This window comes from Pongo pygmaeus, chromosome 10, assembly GCF_028885625.2.
Source record: "Pongo pygmaeus isolate AG05252 chromosome 10, NHGRI_mPonPyg2-v2.0_pri, whole genome shotgun sequence".
In the NCBI taxonomy this organism is placed as follows: Eukaryota; Metazoa; Chordata; class Mammalia; order Primates; family Hominidae; genus Pongo; species Pongo pygmaeus.
The window spans coordinates 28859255-28881972 of NC_072383.2; the positions used below are offsets into that span (position 1 = coordinate 28859255).

A 22718-nucleotide genomic window follows, 5' to 3' on the forward strand; every position below is an offset into this window, starting at 1 on the left:
GGAAGTGAGAAGAGCGGCGGGGGAGGAGGCTGCTGGCTGGGGGCTGGAATTCCCTTCCCGCCTGGCGCCGCCCGGGAGAACCCGCGCGAGGACGCCCGACGCGCTCCGCCGGCCCTTTTTTGGCGCTGAGGGAAAGGAGAAGGGCAGGGCCGCCGCCTCGCGGGAGCGGGCCCCGGGAGGAGGGGCCGCCGGAGAGGCCGGGCGAGGCGGGCGGCCCTCACCTCGCCGCTCCTCCCGGGCCGCCATCCCTCGGCGCCCCGCCCGGAACCGGCGCGCGCGTGGGGGCGGGGAGGCCGGCGCGCAGATCTGGCGGTGAGCGCTGCCGCCCCGGGGCCCCCAGCCATGTCGGCCGAGGAGATGGTGCAGATCCGCCTGGAGGACCGCTGCTACCCGGTGAGCAAGAGGAAGCTCATCGAGCAGAGCGACTACTTCCGCGCCCTCTACCGCTCCGGCATGCGCGAGGCCCTGAGCCAGGAGGCCGGCGGCCCGGAGGTGCAGCAGCTGCGCGGCCTTAGCGCGCCGGGCCTGCGGCTGGTGCTGGACTTCATCAACGCCGGCGGGGCCCGCGAAGGCTGGCTCTTGGGCCCGCGCGGGGAAAAGGGCGGCGGGGTGGACGAGGACGAGGAGTTGGATGAGGTGAGCCTGCTGTCCGAGCTGGTGGAGGCGGCCTCCTTCCTGCAGGTCACGTCCCTGCTGCAGCTGCTGCTGTCCCAGGTGCGGCTCAACAACTGCCTGGAGATGTACCGCCTGGCGCAGGTGTACGGGCTGCCCGACCTGCAGGAGGCCTGCCTGCGCTTCATGGTCGTCCACTTCCACGAGGTGCTGTGCAAGCCCCAGTTCCACCTCCTGGGGTCTCCTCCCCAAGCTCCAGGGGATGTCAGCCTGAAGCAGAGGCTGAGGGAGGCCCGGATGACTGGGACTCCTGTCCTCGTGGCCCTCGGGGACTTCCTGGGGGGACCCTTGGCCCCTCACCCCTACCAGGGGGAGCCCCCGTCCATGCTCAGGTACGAGGAGATGACTGAGCGTTGGTTCCCGCTGGCCAACAACCTTCCTCCCGACCTTGTCAATGTCAGGGGCTATGGGTCTGCCATCCTGGACAACTACCTCTTCATAGTGGGCGGGTACAGGATCACTAGCCAGGAGATCTCCGCTGCGCATTCCTACAACCCCAGCACCAACGAGTGGCTCCAGGTGGCCTCCATGAACCAGAAGAGGTGAGCACCCCGGCAGAGTGCTGCTGCCTTCTCATTCATTCACTTGTTCATTAGTTTATCGCCCCAGTGTTTACTGAGCCAGTAAATAGGGGAGGGTGTGCTGAGGTGGGAATGACATCTTCAGGAATGTTGTTGGCCTTGGCGCTGGCAAAGTTCCCAATGAACTAAGAAATTGCGAAGAGGAAGTCCCCAGTGAGGTCAAGTAGTGGAGTGGTTTTTTGGCAGGTATTGTGCCTTTAGGTGAAACTGCTTTCTTTGCCTCTGATCTTGTGAAAAAAGATGTTGTGGTTTCCTACAAGAATACTTTAAAAGAAAACTGCTCCTTAATTTTTAAAAAATTTGTCTTAGTTTTTAGGATTTGATCCTGATGATAATGACACACTGGACAGTAACCTGCAACACTGACTTTGTGGATTTTTTTCTGATGTCAGTGACTGTGACAACAGAGTCTTCCACACTGTGACACCCATCATGATCAAGAGATAATCACTGGAAATGTATTAACATTTGCAATAGGGGTTGCTTTTCTTATTTTTTATCCTCTCTTGCTTCCTTCCCTGGACAGCCATCGTCATGACCCAAAGCTGGAGCCTGGAAGTGTTCAACTACAGAATTGGAATATTTTCATTTACCCAACCTTCTCCCCCTCCCATCCTGCAAATCTCTCCTGCCTCCAACATGGGTGACTTGAAGAAAGGAAGAGGAGGAGCTTGAGGAGTGGGATGAGAGGGGAGAAGGGAAAGGAACCAGGGAAGGAATATGAAAACAAGAGCAAAGAGCATATACAGGAAGAGATGGTGGGAAATAAAGATGGTAGCGCCCAGGAGGCCTCAGAGTCATTCAGAAGCAGGGAAAAGAATCAATGTAACTCAAGAAAGGATGAAAATACCCTTTCTTCCCATCCACGTGTTTCCATCTCAATCCTCACAGGGTCCTGGTCCTGAAGTGTGGAGCAAGGAGTTGGGGAGCTCACAGCTAGGCAAAGAAAGTCTTAACAGTAACAGAGAATCCTTTATCTATTTGACTGTATCTATCCTTTATCTATTTATTTGACTCGAGGGTCCTCCTTGGCCAGGGATTATTTGGGGGAAATAACTGGCTTTATTTCTCCTATAATATGAAATTCATTTTGAAAAGTATGCTTTTTCCCCTGATAATACGTAGTTACAGAAAACTAGAAAATGGAAAAGAATGAAGAAGCAAAAAGATGATTATTCCTATTCGCTCTTCCTAGAGGCAGTAACCAGGTTGGCATATTTCCTGCCAGCCCATTTTTAATGCATTATTTACACCATTGAGATGATACCATATTTAAAATTTGGTATCAGAAGTGTTATTTTAAAACAAATTCTATGCACTGTAATTGAAACAACAAAGGAACATTGTGTGGCCATGGGTGGTGGTCTGTTGGGGGTGGGCAGCCCTGAGTTCTCTCACTCCTCTTCCAGCTACACATCATTTGGTGCTCACCAGGCCATCCTTAGTGCCACAGTTCCTCACACTTCTTTCTTCCCTTCATACATCCTTGGTAGTCTTTGTCTTTTTTTCTAGGAAGGCCCTTTTCATCCCCTTAAAAAAAAAAAAAGCATTCAAGTAATGCATGAATGCATGCTTCGTAGAAAAACTACAAATTACACACAAAACTGTAGAGTAAAAAGAGTAAATATCTGCCCTCAGGGTACAGAAAAAAAAGTGTCAGTGTATCAACAGACTTTTGTTACCTTTAGATATTATAAATGTATAAACATTTATATTGTAAATTATATGTATACTTAGGTAAATACAGTTAACCTTTAAGCAATGTGGGGGCTAGGGACACCAACCCCTGCACAGTCAAAAATCCCCATATAACTTTTGACTCTCCCAAAAGCTTAACTACTAAATAGCCTACTGTTTACCAGATGCCTTACCAATAACATAATCAATTAATACATTTTGTATATGTATTATATACTTTATTCTAACAATAAAGTATGTTATAGAAAAGAAAATGTTATTAAGAAACTAAGAAAGAGAAAATTAAGTGGAAGTGGATCATCCTTATCATCTTGACGTTGAGTAGGCTGAGGAGGAAAAGGAGGTAGAGGAAGGGTTGGTTTTGCTGTCTCGGGGTGGCAGAGACAGAAGAAAATCTGAACGTAAGTGGACCCTCGCAGTTCAAACCCGTGTTATTAAAGGATCAGCTGTATAAGTATGTTGATAGTGGTTAACAATAGGGGAAAAGTGTTTATGTATATTAATGTACACGGGGGTGTATCATCTTACACATTTTTAAAATTCTAAAATTGTCTAGGTTGTAGTAATTATTATGGCACTTGATATTTCTATTTAACCATATCTGAGAGTTTTTTCTGTGTGAACAAATGTAGGTCTACCTCACGCTTTTTAATGGCTGTGTGGCATTCCAGCCTATGGATGTACCATAATATAATTAGCGTTTCCCTTATTTATGGACATTCGGGTCACTTCCATTTGCATTGGATGTTTCAATAAGCATTGCCATATTGAACATCCTGGTAGATGCGTGCATGTATCTTAGTAGCCATATGTGAGTTAGTTTCATGTCAAATTTGTAGAATCCCTGGATAGGTAGGGCAAAGTGTATGTGTTTTTTTGTTTTGTTTTGTTTTGTTTTTGAGACAGAGTCTCGTTCTGTTGCCCAGGCTGGAGTGCAGTGACGCGATCTCGGCTCACTGCAAGCTCTGCCTCCCAGATTACGCCATTCTCCTGCCTCAGTCTCCCGAGTAGCTGGGACTACAGGTGCCCGCCACCACGCCTGGCTAATTTTTTTTTTGTATTTTTAGTAGAGACGGGGTTTCACCTTCTTAGCCAGCATGGTCTCGATTTCCTGACCTTGTGATCCGCCCACCTAGGCTTCCCAAAGTGCTGGGATTACAGGCATGAGCCACCGCGCCCAGCTGTGTATGCATGTTTTAAATTTCGTTGAAGCTGGGTGCAGTGGTTCACGCTTGTAGTCCCAGCTACTTGGGAGGCTTAGGCAGGAGGATCACTTGAGCCCAGGAGCTGGAGGCTGCAGTGCACTCTCATCGGGCCTGTGGATAGCCATTGCACTCCAGCCTGAGCAACATAGTGAGACCTCATCTCTATAAACAGTTAAAAATAAATAAATCAATAGATTTTGGTTGCTCCTGCCGATTTCCTCTTCCATCAAAAGTGTTTGTGCTTGCCAGTTCCCTATACTCTTGCCAAGATAGAATATTATCTTTTTTTCCCAAACCTAATGGGCAAAAACACTAGTGTGATTTTTCCCAATTAGAAGAGAGATTATTCTTTTTATATGTTCGTTGGCCATTTTTATTTCTTTTGTAAATGGTCTTTGCCAGTTTCCTAAAAATTGGCTTATTTTCTTCACATTCATTTGAGAAGTTCTATGTGCGAATACAGATATTAATCTCTTGTCTGTTATGTAATGTTGTGCATGTTTTCCCATGCCGTTATTTTTTCTGCAGTGTTCAAAAACAAGATCCCAAAGTGACTGGGTAGGTGAAATTGTTGCATAGAGGGGTGGGTGGTAGTTATGGTGAAGCTGAGAGCTATCACCCCACCAAAAGAGGGCTCCACCTCTCAACCACGGCTGGTTACTTCCACGTGGAAGGGAGGAAATGTTGCCAGACATCCAAATATCCCTTTATTTTTTCTTTTTTAAAGAGATGGGGTCTTGCTTTGTCACCCAGGCTGGAGTACAGTGGTGTGATCATAACTTACTGCAGCCTTCAACTCTTGGGCTCAAGCAATCCTCCTGCTTCAGCCTCCCCAGTAGCTGGTACTACAGGCATGCAACACCGTGCTTGGTTAATTTTTTAAAATTAATTTTTTTTTTTTGTAGAAATGGGGGCTATGTTACCCAGGCTGGTCTTGAACTCCTGGCCTCAGGTAATCCTCCCACTGTGGCCTCCCAAAGTGCTAAGATTACATGCCACCATGCCTGACCCTCCATTATATCTTCTAATTGATTATTGATGCTGTACTGGAAATTGTACCCTTCTTTAGCTCCCTCTGCTTTGACTCAGGTATGACATATCTCCCAGGAGTTCCTTCCTGAACTCTGGCTTCGGCTGAGTGTTCCGTCTCTGCTCCTCTAGCATCTCTTGCACATTCCCCAACTTGAATTGAAATTCTCCGTTGTCTCTCTGCCTTCCAATCAGGAACTAGGACTTACTCAATGCCTGTGTGTAGCCCTACTCCTAACAAGATGTCCAATAATAATAGGTGCTTAAAATACGTGTTTTCTTTAAAAAAATTATGGAATATATTTTTACATTATTGTAATAAAAGTTAATGTATAATTTTATATTTCACTTTATTTGTAACACTATAGTGAACACTTTTACCTTGGTAACAGTCATTATATTTATTTAGAGTAGCTGAGAAATAATGAGAGACATCATTTAATTGAACACTTAACTCTGCAGTAGGTACTGTTCCCGCTGCTTTGCATGTATTATCTAACATATTCTTCACAAGGGCTGTTAGGCAGGTTCCCATTCTAAGGAGACAGGAAGTGAGGCACAGAGAAGTAAATTGCTCAAGGATGTGTAATAAGTACAGCAACCAAAATGTGAATATCCATTGAGTAGTTATAACCACTTAAATTGTTTATAAGTTTTGGCTTTTAGACTTGCAGGGACCATCTTCATGCACATTTCCCCCCTTCTTTAAAAAAAATTATTTCCTTCTAAAAAATAGAGCACAGATCTTTCGTGGTACAGTGCTACTTTTCAAAATTTCATCATGTGTGCCTCAGCTCCACCACAGCCTTTAAGCTCAGCATTCTTCTAGTCACTATTGGATATACAGAAACTGATGACATAGTTGCTGCCCTCAAGAAGTTTAAAATTGAGTTTAGATGATGAGACAAGTAAAAATGAAACCTAGCATGGAGTTTTTCCTGGATGAGGCATCCAGTACAGGTTAGGCATGCACTGGAAGAAATTTGGAACCTTGAGAAAGAAAACCAGATTTTGGCCTCTGGCTATGCAGAATTTCACATCTACTTTGATTCACCTTTGTCAGAGACTGCTTTGGGATGTATCAGTATTTTACTTTGATAAAGGGGTCAAATGTAGAGAAGTTCACTTTTCCCAGGGACTGAATAGTGCAGTGATCCAGAATCTTAAATAGCAGGAACTCTAGGATTGAAAGATTTTTTTTTCGAGATGGAGTCTCACTCTGTCACCCAGGCTGGAGTGCAGTGGCGTGATCTTGGCTTACTGCAAGCTCCGCCTCCTGTGTTAACGCCATTCTCCTGCCTCAGCCTCCCGAGTAGCTGGAACTACAGGTGCCCGCCACCATGCCTGGCTAATTTTTTTTGTATTTTTAGTAGAGATGGGATTTCACCATGTTAGCCAGGATGGTCTCAATCTCCTGACCTCGTGATCTGCCCGCCTCGGCCTCCCAAAGTGCTGGGATTACAGACATGAGCCACCGCGCCTGGCCAATTGAGAGATTTTATAAAGCCTTCTGCACTCTGGAGAAGATAGTGGGTGCTATATGACCATCAGAGGGTAAAAAAGAAATGTTTTGCTCTGTAGGCCAAGTGTGCAACACTACCTGATGGTCTGAATGTGGGTTTGATCTCACAAATTGTCAGGATGTAACTCTTCACATATAAAAGCTTGTAAGACCTCCAGGCGCGGTGGCTCACACCTGTAATCCCAGCACTTTGGGAGGCTGAGGCAGGCGGATCACCTGAGGTCAGAGGTTCGAGACCAGCCTGGCCAACATGGTGAAACCCTGTCTCTACTAAAAATACAAAAATTAGCCTGGCATGGTGGTGGGCACCTGTAGTCCTAGCTACTCGAGAAGCTGAGGCAGGAAAATCGCTTGAACCCGGGACGGGGAGGTTGCAGTGAGCCAAGATCACACCACTGCACTCCAGCCTGGGCAACAGAGTGAGACTTTGTTTCAAAAAAAAAAAAAAAGAGCTTGTGAGATCGAGGTTGCTTGCTTTCCCTCCTCACTTTAATCAGTGATAACTTGCAGGAACTGACCACTGTTGCAGCAGTTTGTTCATTAAGGTTCTCCATTTCCAGAGCTTTCTCTAGTCTTTTCCATTGCCCTGCACTTTAGCTCTGAAAATGGAGTTGGAGTGAGTCCTCCTGTTCCATGTGTGAATGCAGCAAGGCTGAGAGAGAGACTTTAATAAACAAGTGTCTCCTGGCAGAGATGGAATTGCAGTTGTCAGCCTTAGCGTTTGCTGAGCTGTCCCTTCTCTCAGCCAATGTTTACCATTTTTGGAGCATTTCTGTGGTTGATGTTGTAGTAGAGCCTGGGAATAGTGCAAGAAAGAAAACTGTATGTCTATTCACACTCCCCCCCACCCCCCATTTAATTTTGGCTAACAGTTTAAATTGCTTTTTGCATCTTTGCTTTTGGAGTTTCTTAGAGCTGGGCATAGGTAGCAACAATGACTACCTCTATTTTCTAACCTTTCCCCTTCTCCCCTTCCTAGTCCCTAGGGGAAGGTAATGCGTAGGGACATGGCAGAAGGCAAGTAGATGAAGGGGAAAGAGGAGACAAAAGGACCTGGATGGCCCACAGACGTAAGCACTCGTGTTCTGAGTGGTTGAGAAAGGACTTTTGAAAGGATCTTGGCATTTTGTTCTAATTTTTACTCTGATGGTAAGCAAACTTCTTTCTCTACATAGGGGGTCATAATGATGGTTTTCATTTCTTGAGCTCTTACTCTGGGTCAGGTATTGTAGTCACAACTTGAGGTGTCACTTCATATTAATGCTTACAACATCTCTATGAGGTAGGTGTTATTAATACCATTTCCTTAAAGTGGAAACTGAGGCTCAGTGAGTTTAATTACCTTCCACATAATCACAGGGCTAGACTCGAAGCCACCCAGACCTCTGTGTCATCTTGCCTTCCTATGGTTGTATGTAGCTACTGTTAATCCTTGAGATCTGCGTGCTGGTGTTTAGCATGTTTCATGTTACTTAGCTTTTAGGGATTTAAAGAGCTTTTTAGGCCATGCACGGTGGCCTAGCTGCTTGGGAGGCTGAGTCAGGAGGCTCACTTGAGGCTGGGAGTTCAAGGCTGCAGTGAGCCATGATCAGGCCACTGCATTCCAGCCTGGGCAATGAAACGAGACCCTGTCTCTTAATAAGTTCTCCTTTTAAAAAAAAATGTTCTTATAAGTGACCTTGAAATTCAATTGTGGTTTTATCCAATTTTCTCACTTAAAACAGAAATTCTAATGATAATATTTTTATTTATTGCAAGGAACAAGTATATAGCTATGATAGATGACATGTTACTTGGTCTTGAAATTCTTCTTTTTACCTCCTGAACATAGTATGTTAATATTAAGAAAACACTGTAGAGATGATAATTTTGAAAAGTGATTGATAGCTTGAATTTATACCTTTACCATTCAGGAGGTGAAGAGTGGAAGAATTATTTTCAGAAAGTTGGAAATGAAGCAGTAAGTAATGAGAATTTGTGGATGAGAGAGCACAAAACATCGCAGTCAGTGACTGTTGCAGTTGTCAAATGAGAAACCAACCTTCCCAAGGTTAAGAAAAACTTAGACTTAGGACACCCAGAGAAGCACTCCCTAGAATGCCAATCGAGAATGACTTATCTCTGCAAGTGCTGTCCTTTTCAGCTCTTACTGCATGCCAGATATTGTGCCCTTCTTATCCTTACTTAACAGATGGGAAAACTGAGGAACAGATCAACAGATTCAGTAATTTGTCTAAGGTCAGACAGCATTTGATGTGTGATGTCTGAGATTTCCCTGTGTAAGCCTGGACTCATAACCTTTAGCAGTATGCCTCCTTATTAAATGGTCTGTTTTTAGGTGGCAATTTCATCTTAAAACAAATTCAGCATTAAAAAATGTTTCTCTTCAAGTGAATTTGAGCGTGTTGGGGTCTGGAGAGATGGAATCATTTACTTTAACTGCCTATTCATTGGTCTCAAAAAGAAGCCCCTTACATATTTGCTTAGGACAAATGATTATGCTGGATAAATACTAAAAACTGTTTTGATCTTACAAAATTTACTATCTGTGTACCTTTGGGGAGCAAAAACAAATTGCGGCTGGGAAAATTTAGTGCTTGTTTACAAGCTTTATTTCCTTTGGTTCCCCAAATTTGCACACACAGAGAGGGCAACATGGTTGGATTTTAAGGACCATTGGCAGCAAGAAAGGTAAGCAGCAGGAATCAGGGACCCCCCAGTACCTGCCACCCTGACGTCTGTTGGCACAAAAAACGTGGGCTGGCTGGCTGGCTGGCTGGCTTTAAGGGACAAGACGAGGCTCTTGATGAAGAGTACTCTATTCACGCTCTGATTGGAAAAACAAACTAAAACACATTTAGATATAAACATGATAGGAACCTTTAAAAAATCTTAACTGTTTAGTAGGTGCCTATTACTAACCTAGTTTCCATAGTGTAATGCATCAGTTTTATTGAACACTTTTTAGGGGATCAAGCATGGGCTTCTTGTTTACTGCTTCTTCTTAATCTACTCCCTTACATAATTTTTTTGTGTGTGCATAGCCTCTACCTCCATTCTTTCTTAGTATGTGATTATTTTTGAAGACATCATTGTGTTGGAGTTAGATGTGGTCTTGAAATTCACTTGGTCTAGCACGTTTATTTCAAACACTAGAAAACAGAAATTTGAATGATAGTATTTTATCTCTGTGTAGTAGTTTTTGATAGACTATTTGATTTAATCATCTCTACCACCTTGTGATGGCTGTTATCCCCATTTTATAGATGAGGAAGTGAGGTGGTTGGACCAGGATCAGATAGCTGGTTATCAGCAGAGCTGGGACTAGAAGCGAGGTCTTCTGATTTGTGCTCAGGTCTTTTTCTGTTACATCATGCTGCTGCTCATCCTCTTGTAAACTTGTGACTGTTGCACACCTCACAGCAGACTGACCCAACACTCCCAAGAGTTTATCCTTCCTGGCTTTCAAAGGTCTGATTAATCCTTGTGTGCTATATCGAAACAAATTAATTTTGCGTTACTTTTCAGTTCAAAATCATAAGACTTACTTAGTGTCTGAAGCTGATGAGCAGCATTTAATTATTTACTGAATATAGAGCTGGAAATCATTGTCCATCTCTTTTTCAAGTTATTATTTTTATGAAAGATGAGCATTTGTCAATAGAAGTATTTGTTGAATTAACATATGTAAAGACCCTAAGAATGCTGGATCAAAATATTTTGAGGCTGGTTGTGATGTCTTATACCTATAACCCTAGCACTTTGGGAGGCTGAAGCAAGAGGATCACTTGAGGCCAGGAGTTCAAGATCAGCTTGGACAACAGAGTGAGATGCCATCTCCACCAAAAAATATTTTAAAAAATTAGCTGAGTATAGCTGAGTATGGTGGTACATACCTGTAGTCCAAGCTACTCGAGAGGCTGAGGCAGGAGACTCTCTTGAGCCCAGGAGTTCAAGGCTGCAGTGAGCTATGACTGTGCCACTGCAGTCTAGCCTGGGTGACAGAGCAAGACCCTGTTTCATAAATAAATTAGTAAATAAATAAATACAAACTGTGAATTTGTTCAGTGCTGACCTCTCCCCATCTTATATATTGTGAAGCAGTATGTTAGATGCCTTTGGAGGGGGCAGGCAGGACCAGTGTCCTGCTCAGGTATACTGGTTGTGCAAGGATCTCCTGACCCACCCTTTAGCAGTCACCCCTCGCACCTGCCTGTCTCGACAGCACCAGTGTGTCCCTAAGATGAAGCCATACTTACTCAGTAGGAAGAATGAAATAACCATTCTGAGAGGCGAAAGACAATGGGGTGATGTGGGTGCCTTCCCCTCTTACCCTTGTGCCTGCCCCTGAAAGAGTGTGGAGTTTAGTGTATACACATTGTCTTTGGTTGCTGGACTAAGGCTGAACAAGATTAGTAACTTGTTGTATTGAACTGCTTATCTTTGATAGCTAGTGTTTGGACAGTGTACCATTCCCGTGGAATCTTGGGGACAGGAGTGAGATTCGAGAAGCCATCCTTTCCTCTTCTGTCCTCAGGCGGAATGGCCCCCAACTGGGAGAGCGAATTTTCTTCAGATGTCCAGGAGAGTCTAGTAGTTCATGCCATTGTTACACTTCTCATTGATCAGAAGAACTAACTCTGTGGGCCTTTGTGTCTCTCTTTCAGGTCTAACTTCAAACTTGTGGCTGTTAATTCAAAACTCTATGCCATCGGAGGGCAGGCCGTTTCTAACGTTGAGTGTTACAACCCTGAGCAGGATGCATGGAATTTTGTGGCACCCTTACCCAATCCTCTGGCTGAGTTCTCTGCCTGTGAGTGTAAGGGAAAAATTTATGTCATTGGAGGATACACTACCAGAGGTAAGTGAAGGGACCAGGTAGGTCTGCCCATGTGTAGGCGTCAGCAGTCTGGGAAGGGCAAGAGGGTGTCAGAGGAAGCCCCGACATATCCGAGTGTCATGTTATGCTTTAATAGTGTACACTTACACATCTGGAAGGAAGAGGGTCCCATATGGCAGGGATGATTGGGACAGGAGGGATCTTTTGATAACGTTGTGTGAGCATGAAAATCGAATGGGGAAGGGAGAGCTGTGAAAAAAAAATGTTACCTCTTTTTTTTTTGCTTCTGGAAACCCAGCTTTTTGGTCCGCCATCTTGTGATTTGGCTGGGCCTGGTTTGTGGGGGTCACTCTCTAAGGTTGGGTAGGTCTTTGGAGAAGATTATCTGGGAACTCCCATCCTTATCCCAAACACACACCAAACCTGCCCCCATCCACCATTATGGAATTTAGTACCAGAGCATCCTTGCAGATTAGTTCTCATTTTCTGTCTTTGTGAGCACACACACATCAGGTAGAGGTTCCAGAAACCCAGCTTTAGGACACTGTTCGCATATCACAGGAGGAGCAAGAACATGAGTGCAAGAGAGCTCTTTCCTGACCAGCAGTGGGAGGTGGTTGTACTATCTATTTATTTGTTTATTTATTTATTTATTTATTGAGATGGGGTCTCCCTCTGTCACCCAGGCTGGAGTGCAGTGGTGTGATCTCGGCTCACTGCAATCTCTGCCTCCTGGGTTCAAGCAGTCCTCCTGCCTCAGCCTCCCAAGTAGCTGGGATTACAGGCATGCACCACCATGCCCAGCTAATTTTTGTATTTTCAGTAGAGATGGGGTTTCACCATGTTGGCCAGGCTGGTCTGTAACTCCTGACCTCAGGTGAGCCACCTGCCTCAGCCTCCCAAATTGCTGGGATTACAGGTGTGAGCCACCGTGCCCGGCCTGGTTCCACTATTTATTAAAATGTACATATGTGTTTTTCACTTTTTTGGTAGGCATTTTATTGTTAATAATTTGGAAATAAAAAAAATTTCTCCACAAGTTTATTTATTTTTTGTGGAGACGAGGTCTCCCTGTGTTGCCTAGGCTGGTCTTGAATTCCTGGGCTAAGTGATTGTTCTGCCTTAGCCTCTCAAAGTGCTGGGATTACAGACATAAGTCACCATGCCCTGCTTGCCAGCAAGTTTTATACTGCTCTTTTTGGTAGGGAATTGTCTTAGGTTACAGTGATAGAGAACAATGTAGTTGTTGGCGGGATACAGTGGCTCATGACTGTAATCCAGCACTTTGGGAGGCTGAGGCAGGAGGATTGCTTGAGGTTGAGAGTTCAGGACGGGCCTGGACAACATAGCAAGACCCCTTCTCTAAAAATGAAAAAAATTAGCTGGATGTGGTGTCATGTACCTGTAGTCCCAGTTGCTTGGGAGGCTGAGGCAGGAGGATCGCTTGAGGCTGGGAGTTCAAGATAGGCCTGGGCAACACAGCAAGACCCCTTCTCTAAAAATGAAAATAAAAAAATTAGCTGGATGTGGTGGCATGTACCTGTAGTCCCAGTTACTTGGGAGGCTGAGACAGGAGGATTGCTTGAGCCAGGGGTTTGAGGCTGTGGTGAGCTATGATTGCCCCCCTGCACCCCAGGCTGGGTGACAGAGTGAGACCCAGTCTCTAAAATAAAAAAAAAAAAAAAAAAAAGAAAAGAAAAAATAAAACTGTGGTTGTGGGAAGACAGACAATGGGGGACAGTCAAGCAGAGGGTGCCTTTCCTTCCCTCCACTCTCCAAAGCAGATGTCTCCAAGTTACCTCTTAGCCAAGGAAGTCTATTTCTGCATTTGGTCTTTGTGACTCTGTGGAGCCCAGGACTTACAGAAAAGGTGTAACCTGGCTCTTAGGACTTTAAGCCACATTATGGAAGTAGAGTTGCCGTTTTATTTGACGTGGTGAAATAAACTACCACTCCTTTGTGGTACCATATGGGCAGGACAGAGCTCTTCAACCCTGGCTAACAAGCCTGAAGAAGACGCTGTGAGGCCGCAGCAGCCATGGGAACTTCCCAAAGGACAGAAATCCACATGCCAATGTAGCATCCAGATAGGTGACAGAAATTCCTTCCACCATATCCAAATGTGTCCTGTTTTGGGTATTTATGTTAGGAAGAAGTTAAAATGTAAAGTATTTTATGAACATCTGATTTATTTCTTTTTAGAATAAGTGGAAACATTAATTTAGTGGGGAAGATGGTGGGAGGTGTGTTAGTTTCCTGGTGGCTGCCATAACAAATTAGTATACGCTTGGTGGCCTAAAACAACAGAAACATATTTTCTTATAGTTCTGGTGACCAGAAGTCAGAAGTCAAGGTGTCAGCAGGGCTGTGCTCCTTCTGAGGGCTCTAGGGGAGGAGTCCTCCTTGCTTCTTCTAGTCTCTGGTAGCTCGGGGCTCCTTGGCTAGTGGCTCCATGATGCCCCTGCCTCCGTCTTCACAGTGCCTTCTCCTCTGTATGTGTCTGTGGCTTCTCCCTTTCTAAGGACAGTTGCCACTGTTGGATTTAGGCCCCATCTAGGTAATCCAGGAAGATCTTAAGGTTTTTAACTTAATCACATCTGCAAAGACCCCCTTTCTTTTTCTTTTTTCCCTTGAGATGGAGTCTCACTCTATTGCCCAGGAAATAGTGTAGTGGCACAGTCATAGCTCATTGCAGGCTCAACCTCCTGGGTTCAGGCAATCTCCCACCTTGGCCTCCCAAAGTGCTGGGATTACAGGCATGAGCCACTGTGCCTGGCCCAAAGATCCTTTTTTTGAATAAAATCACCATTCACAGGTTCTGGGGATTAGGAAATTGACATATCTTGTTAGAGACCACCATGCAACCCACTGAAGCGATGTGTATATTTATATATTTAAGGAGAGGCAAGACAAAGAGAAGTGACCTTTTTTTTTTCCCCACTCCAAGTTTTCGTTATTTGTCGAGCTATTCCCAATGTCCCTCTCTGGTGACTCTCCACTGAAGATAGTTTTCAACTTTTTCTTTACATATAATTGAAAAAAAAAAAAGAGACTTAGTAGTCATTGCTTTGACCTTCAACATTGGTTGTCAGGTTACGGTGATTAACTTTATAGGTTTAGACTAAGCCATGGGCCCCTCAGTCCCCCTGAACTCTTGTGTTTATGTAGTAATCCCCCTCTCTCGTGTGTGTGTGCATATGTGTGTGTCTTTTCTTCTAGGAAAGTCAATACTCCCAGTTATTTACCTATGAGCAATTCTAAGAACTGTGATTCCTCTCTAGGTTGAGTACCACAGACTGCATCTTGTGGGCTGACATAACGTGCATATGTGCTTTGACTTCTCTTGTAACCAAGAGCTGTTCAACACTGACAGGCGGCACTGTAACCCAAAGAGTACTTTACTGGTAGATTTCCTAGTTTTTCCATGACCCTGGCTGAGCAAATGTTCTTTAGATTTGACCTAGAAAACCCTTCTTGTGTGTTTTGTAGCCTCACAAGCCACTGCTAATGTACCTTCTTCACTTGGGCCACCCACCGTGATTTCTGTCCTGGATTCCCTGAGCCAAATACCCATGATGGGATGGTTCGGTGATGTGGATGGATGGCTATTTGTGTAAGGGCCGAAAACTAGTTTTCTAAGATGGGAGAGCTGGGAAGTTACTTATACTCTGAAGCTCTTCTCTTTCTCTGCTGGGGCTTTCCCAGCAGTTCCTAATAGTTCCCTGTATTTCAGATAAGTCATCATGATTGTTAGGAAAAAAAGAAAAAAGAAAGTTAGTTTTTAGCCTCCTGACTTCTTAAGTCAAGTGAGACTTTTAAAATTTAGTAAATAATAGCTCATTATTTTTATGGTAGCTATTTGATTATTTTAATTCTTTAGCAGCACTGAAGAAATTCAGAGAAGTTCAATAGAGAGTAATAGCTATAAAGGGAAGAAGGGTGATTTGTCAAACTTCAGAATCAACTTCAAATGTAAAAACAAAAAGATCATTCCACCAACTCAGGCCACCTCTTCATGGTCTGAGCCCTTGTTGAGTGAGGAGAGAAAACATTTACAGAACACCTGGAAAGATCTTCGGGCCTGGAGCTGAGAAATACGTGGAAGCCTCACTAGAATGAGTTATTTGTTCGGTGGACAGCCAGGTTACTAAGGAGCACTTTTTGATAAATAAGTGACCAAAATCCCCTTGGGCCATCTCTTAAAATGATCTTTATCATAATAGCTACAGTAAAAAGAAAGAAGGAGAGGTATTAATGTGGGTGGAAATCAGAAGGACAGTTTCCTAATGCCGTAGCTTACAATTCTGAGATTTCTCCAGGCATCAGGACATGTGCGCACACAGGACTTTGCTCTCTTAGGAGATACTTCAGTTTGTATCAGATGTGGCTGTGGAGGGTGCTCTTTAAGCATTGCTAACTATGAGTGGGTCCCTCTTAGAAGGAAGAACCATAAGAGGTATGAAACTTCGGAGAAAATGAGCTGTCTTCTCTTACCAAGTGCCTGCAGCCGTCAAAATGCTGTAGGCTTTAGTCGTCTGCCAGTTCCCAAGCTGAGCTGTCTCCTTCATAGATAGGATTTGTTTGTTTAGAAACAACAACAACAAAGTTCATTCTGTTTATAACTCAGAGCATTTGTTTTTTCTGCTGAGGCTAAAATACTCGTTTATTCTTTCCTAGAGGAGAAAAGAAAAAGAACAATTAAAAACAAGAAAAACAAAACTAGATATTCTAAATTTCACAAGCGTTTTTCAAAAAGAGACTAGGCCATATTTTTCCTTAAAGAAAATTACTTTTTTTTTGAGAGACCAGGATCTCACTCTGTCACCCTGGCTGGAATGCAGTGACATGATCACAGCTCACTGCAGCCTCACCCTCCCATGCTAAAGTGATCTTCCCACCTCAGCCTTCCAAGTAGCAGCTGGTACCATAGGTGCACACCACCATGCCTGGCTAATTTTTTACTTTTTTTTTTAGAGACGGGAGGTCTCACCATATTGCCCAGGCTGGTCTCGAACCCCTGGCCTCAAGTGATCCTCCTGCTTCAGCCCACCCAAAGAGGTGGGATTACAGGCATGAGACACCATGCTTGGCCAAAAATCATTATTAGTTAAAAATGTCAGATCAACCTTTTATCTAGACTTTGATCTTATCTACGCTACAACTGTCATCTTGTGAGGGACATGGGAAATGGGAAAAGGGAGAGGGGAGGACCTTTGTTAGTGTCTCTCTGGTGATATAATGGGGAAACTGAGGCTAGGCATGGTAAAGATCCTGTCTTTACAAATAAAAAAAAAAAGTGGAAAACTGAATTGCCAAGTGGTTCTGTGGCTTGTTAGCAGGCCGCAGGTGAGACTTTGCTGCCTTTCTCCTGACTTGTAACGTTGTGTCCTTTTCACTAGACAGCCTCTGGAGATCCTGTGTTACTACTTGTCATGTTTCTTAGGATCAGCTGTCAAGAAAAATCTGCTTGCTGCCCAGCCTGGCTTCTGTATTAAGTAGTCGGTAATTCTGTAGCTATTGATGAGGGTTCTGAGGCACTTACTTTTTTTACACTGACCTGGTGGTTCAAAGGTGTAGGGATACCAGGGAGGAGGGGCTGTGTGAAAGTCAGAGCTGCGCTTTTTCCTGGTTTTATCCAGTCTGAGTCTCCCAAGGAAGAGACGTTTGGGAGTGGGAGGTGAATGCGGATGAATCTAAATATATCTCTTCCCAGCCATTTTGAAAACGGTTTTTCTAACTTGTGCTTTTTCTGAAAGAGTTTTTTTCTCTTTGTTACCAAATTATGCAGGCAGAAGTAGACATTTCTGTACAGACTTGCCTAGTGGTGTTAGTGGAGGCGGTGTCATCACTTGTCTTTCTCTCTTTCAGACCGGAACATGAACATTTTGCAGTACTGCCCCTCTTCCGACATGTGGACGCTCTTTGAAACATGTGACGTCCACATTCGCAAGCAGCAGATGGTGTCTGTGGAAGAGACCATCTACATCGTGGGGGGGTGTCTCCACGAGCTGGGGCCCAACCGCAGGAGCAGCCAGAGTGAGGACATGCTCACCGTGCAGTCCTACAACACCGTCACCCGCCAGTGGCTCTACCTCAAGGAGAACACGTCCAAATCGGGTCTTAACTTGACTTGTGCGCTCCATAACGACGGCATCTACATCATGAGCAGAGACGTCACCCTGTCGACCAGCTTGGAACACCGAGTGTTCCTCAAGTACAACATCTTTTCAGATAGTTGGGAAGCATTTCGGCGTTTTCCAGCTTTTGGACATAACTTGCTGGTTTCTTCTCTTTATCTGCCCAATAAAGCAGAAACATGACTGAATTGAATTAGTAGATGAAAAAAACCTGGTTCAAGATTTTTTTTAAAATGTGGTGTCCCATTCCAAGGGAGACCGATTCCTAAAGGGTAAAGAAGGGTTAAAGTAGGTCACATATATACAGTAGCAGCTGTAAATAAGCTTACTTGAACTAATTACTTGAAAACTGATGGAAAAAAGAGACCAACTTTGTTATTTTTTAAATTATTGATTTTTAAATTATGGGAGCAAATCCATCTCCAGACATGATACTCTTGGGCCAATGATGGATCATCAAAATGTAGATTCATTGTGTCTGTATGGTAAAGGGCCAAAGTCAACAATTGGAACAAATGGTAAAGATGAATTTAAAATCTGTTGTATTTAGGTCCCTTGACATATCATTAGCACCTTAAGTGAGAGGTTTTCTTTTTCTTATCAATGTACTTGACAGGCATTCATATTAACACATTCATTCTCTCTTCTCCATCACCCATACCCACACATACATCTGGTATGTTTAGGGTTCTGTGTTCAGATATTTTGTTTGCACACTACTTATTAGGAAACTTATAATGATGGAGGCCTACAGTGAATCCTTACCAGTGTTCAGTCCTCCCCAAAACTTGCATAAAAATATTCTTAGCAATTTTTCCAGCCTTTTTTGCAGTTACAAATGCTGGATAAATAGACTGATAAAACCTCTGATTTTATTTATGTGGCAGATTGCATATTTATGTGGACACATAGGTTGCACTGCTAGGCATTCTGTATTGTTTTAAAGAGGATATATTATTTAGAAAAATGGATATATGAATATTTTTAAAAATTGAGTCTTAAATGGGAAGGGAAGAAAACACCAAATAAGAAAAAAATTTGCCTTTAAGAGTTACTTTTGTTGAATGTATTTGACTTAGTTCTTATTTTAAGGCTAAAAAAACTTTGTCATATTTAAGTCGGCAGCTTTCTAATGTAATCTTAGCTTTGTAATTCATGTTTTGCTTTTGTGGACTAAGGTAAGGACAGCATTTAAATATTTGTGCTGGAGTGAGGGGAAGAAGCTGTTACAGAAGTGGAATGGTTTCTGGTGGTATTTCTGAAGTTAGGTAAAGTGCTTTACTTGCCTTGGTTGTTAATTGAAATAGAATTCAGCTCAAGCAGTTGTTTTCACTGAGTGAGTTAACAATAAAAGCTTCTGCCAATCATAGATCAACATTCCTCAAAAATATATATACTCATACTTATGGAAATTTTATTTTGATTGAAAACACTCTGAAATTATCTGATATTTTGTAATGGAATCAGTTAAACTGTGAGCTGAATTCCATCTTTCTGCAGTAACAGCAGGCAGAACCATTTCAGTTAGCATGTGCCTCACTTTAAGAAAGTCCTGCCGGGGAAAAAAAAAAACTGTCAGAGCAAATTCATGCATTCAACAAACACTTATGAGTGCCTGGAGTATGCCGTCCACTGTGCAGATGTAGGACAGGGGCTAATCACTTAGAGTTCTTCAGTTTATTAGAGGAGTCACTACAGGGTTTCTTTACAACCATGGCCTCTAGTATACTTAAAATAAGCATCCAGTTCTAAAAAGCCTATTTGCACAACTTTTTGGGAATACTTCTATTAACTAAAATGAGGTAAGCCATTATTTTGGACATAGAAGCAGATCTTTGTATCTTGTCACCAAATAATCTTACCTCTAGTCTACTTACAACTTTGTAAGGGTTTCTAAGCTGTGCCCATTTATTCCCAAATATTAAGCCCTTAAAAAAATAAAACCTCTGATCCAAAATCTTCCCAGGAATAGTACTTAATAGATTTTAATGTTAATTTATATTCATTGTAGAATCGAATTTCCAGTGACCTGTAATTTCATTACATATATTTTAAAATCTATTTATTTTAGATGGTGTTAACTTTTTGTTGCTGAAGAGCTTAACTTTTTAAAGGCTTAGTCCTATACATTTAGAAGATGAGTCAATTGAATTAGTACTGGACAAACAGTTGGAGATCAGTTTGCAAATAAGCACAACATATCAAATACAGTATTCCAGCCAACCAGTTAATTCTCTTCCTGGTTACATTCATTGGGTCTATTTGCCTAATGTTGGCAATTAGATTCTTGGACCAAGTGGAGGTGTACTCTGATCCACAAAGCTCTTTTATAAACCAGGTTTGGGGTGTGTGTGTGCGTGTGTGTATGTTTGCATATTATAGCTCTCTTTAAGACAGACATCCAGCAAGATTTTGTTATTCTGGGCTGCCAGGAGTACTTGGGAAAGGTGGAATGTGCAATAGGAACAGATCTGTGCATTTTGTGATATCGTCCTTCCTGCTGCGCACCTCAGCTGTGTTGACATATTGAGGGTAGTTTTAATTTAGCTCTGTTCTCTTGTTGGTGCCAGTATTACATTGAAGACTACCTATTATAGAGGCAATGTTGCTTTGAAAATCTCCCTTCAGGCGGAGGTTGCAGTGAGCCGAGATTGTGCCATTGCACTCCAGCCTGGGCGACAGTACAAGACTGTCTCCAAAAAGAAAAAAGAAAATCCCCCTTCATCCTCCAGGACTGTCCTTTACTCTTTGATAGTATCCCTCTATTTTCTTCCCAATTCTCTAAATGCTTTATCGTTTTTTCCTGAGATGCTTCTGAGGGATGCTGACCTCCCACTTGGGGAAAAGGGTTGTTTGGAGGACCTGGGGTGGCAGCCCCCTGACCAGAAGCACCCTGTTTTATAGATAGCAGTCTGAATAGTAGAGAGTCCTGTGTGTGGGTTGTTAGAAGGTTGGTTTTTCCTGTTATTCTCTCTGGCTTTCCTTTCAACCCCTTTATTTTCAGAGACCTCTCCCCTTAGCATCCTTTAAAAGGTTTTCTGATGAATGTGTAAAAGAGTTGATTATTTCGACAGTATTGGTTAAGTCACAACGATGAAGTGCTGAGAAGGTTAGGGGTACCAGGAAGAAACAAACAGAAGTCTTAAGATTAGAATGAGAACCAAAGAGAATTTAACCCTGCCATTTTTTTTTTTTTTAACACCAGGATCCTAGGTAATTCCAAATGCCTTAGATATCAATGAAAGCTACACACCATTGAGATGGGCAAAATTCTTTCTCTACAAAGGGAGTAATCAAGTAAATACCTGTTCTCTTTCAATGGACTGTTGCTTATTGAGCATTGTGGATGATGTGTTTTCAGATTTCCAGGTGAAGTTCTGACCCTACCTGTTTGGCCAAAGACGTAAATTGAGAGGAAGGGCCTTGGTCTTCCTCATCAACCAGCATTTAACGAACAGTGGCTTAATGCAGATCACTCAAGAGGCAGCATAGCAATGTAAAAGGAATATAAGTAGGTGTTGGATGCCTTTTTCCTAGACCAGGAATGGGGAATACATAACACCTGTGCCACCGCTCTTTTAAGGAGGCATTATGAATGAGTGCAGCATTCCTGTCCTCTGTGCCAGGATTTGGTCTTAGAATCCATGTGAGATTGGTGCTTCCAGACATCTATTCCCAATCCATCAGAGTGAAATGAAGGCTATTTGCCATCCCTGCCTTAGACAGAGGAGTGAAGGAATTAAGTGGGTAGACACCAGCCAAAATGACTTTGAAAGCAGTGAGCTGATTGAGCTCCAGTTCTGTGGTTACCAGAAATACTGAGTGTCTGTCATGTGCAAGACAATGCTAAGAACTGAGAATACAGACATAAATAAGTCACGGCCCATGACCTTGAAGAGCTTATGGCCTTATAAAGAGGTTCACTGTAATTGTCTTCGCCAGGGCGTCCTTCTCAAAGATGCCCACTTTTGTCTGGCACATTGGGACTCGGTGGTCTGGTGGGCCCTTCGGTCTTGGCCCTATCTGTCCTTTGTTTTTGTGATTTACTAACAATCATCACGAACCAGTTTTGTTTTTCTTTTAAATTTGAACATCACATCTTGTGTTTTAGTTTTTTGCTCTATGATTTTTTTCTCACCGCTTTTCAGTCTTCTCTGTACTTCATTTTTGAGAAAAAGTGAAAATCACATATAATCTGCTTTATTTAAAAATGCTCACCAAGCACTGCAGACTTTGGAGTTAGGGATTCAGCAGCTTGTTCCAGTGAAAAGGAGGAGTGAAGCTAGGGAAGTTAGTATCTAAGAGGGGCAAGCTGATTGCATGTGCATTTATACCTATGCCTTTAAAACATTCCCATAAAAAGTATTAATAAAGAAATTTCCATTCCACACTAGTACTGATGAAAAGGTGGTTGATTTTGCCTTGTGATAATTATCAAAGGATAGTTTTTCATCCTTAGATTTTTATTCACATAAGAGTTTTTTTAATTTTCTCTGTTAACTTAGGAACACATCATAAATTCACACCAACTGACACATTGCTGACGTCTGTACTTGACATAACCATTTTTATTCCTACAGGAAGCATTAAATATAAAAGATGGTCAATTTTGAAGAGGGAAGGGTGCTGAAATGACTTGTACAGTTGGCTGGTGCTTTCTCAAATGGATTGCCATGGTTCATTACTAGTAAAGAAAAGGAAAATGTGATTTACATTATTGTCATTTTTTCTATTAAAAAACCCCTTAAGAATGGGGCACTTTAGCTGTCCCTGCAGTGTTTTCATATCTAGTAGTCATTTTAGGGAAAGTGATAATCTGTAGAATGAATAGTTATGTTTTGATATGACTGATGCTTTCTTTGTTAAAAGGTTGTATTAAGTCTTCAATTTCAAGTGTAGCTTAAAAGTGTAAACATTATGTGATTCATTTGAATACAAGAATGCCTATGAAATACTATAACAGCATTCCTTTTGTGTTTAGAACTATAGAAGAAAATGTCTTCAAATAAAGTAGTTCTCAGTCACTTTTTGTTA

At 42.9% G+C, this 22718-nt stretch overlaps 1 protein-coding gene across 1 annotated transcript; it reads left to right on the forward strand.

Annotated features, from left to right (window-relative positions):
- The first annotated feature begins 176 nt into the window (after positions 1 to 176).
- Positions 177 to 22718, forward strand: KLHL42 (kelch like family member 42). The gene is made up of 3 exons (XM_054442933.2): positions 177 to 1214; positions 11375 to 11568; positions 17416 to 22718. The coding sequence occupies exons 1-3, from the start codon at positions 343 to 345 to the stop codon at positions 17865 to 17867; spliced, it is 1518 nt and encodes a 505-aa protein (XP_054298908.1). The 5' UTR covers positions 177 to 342; the 3' UTR covers positions 17868 to 22718.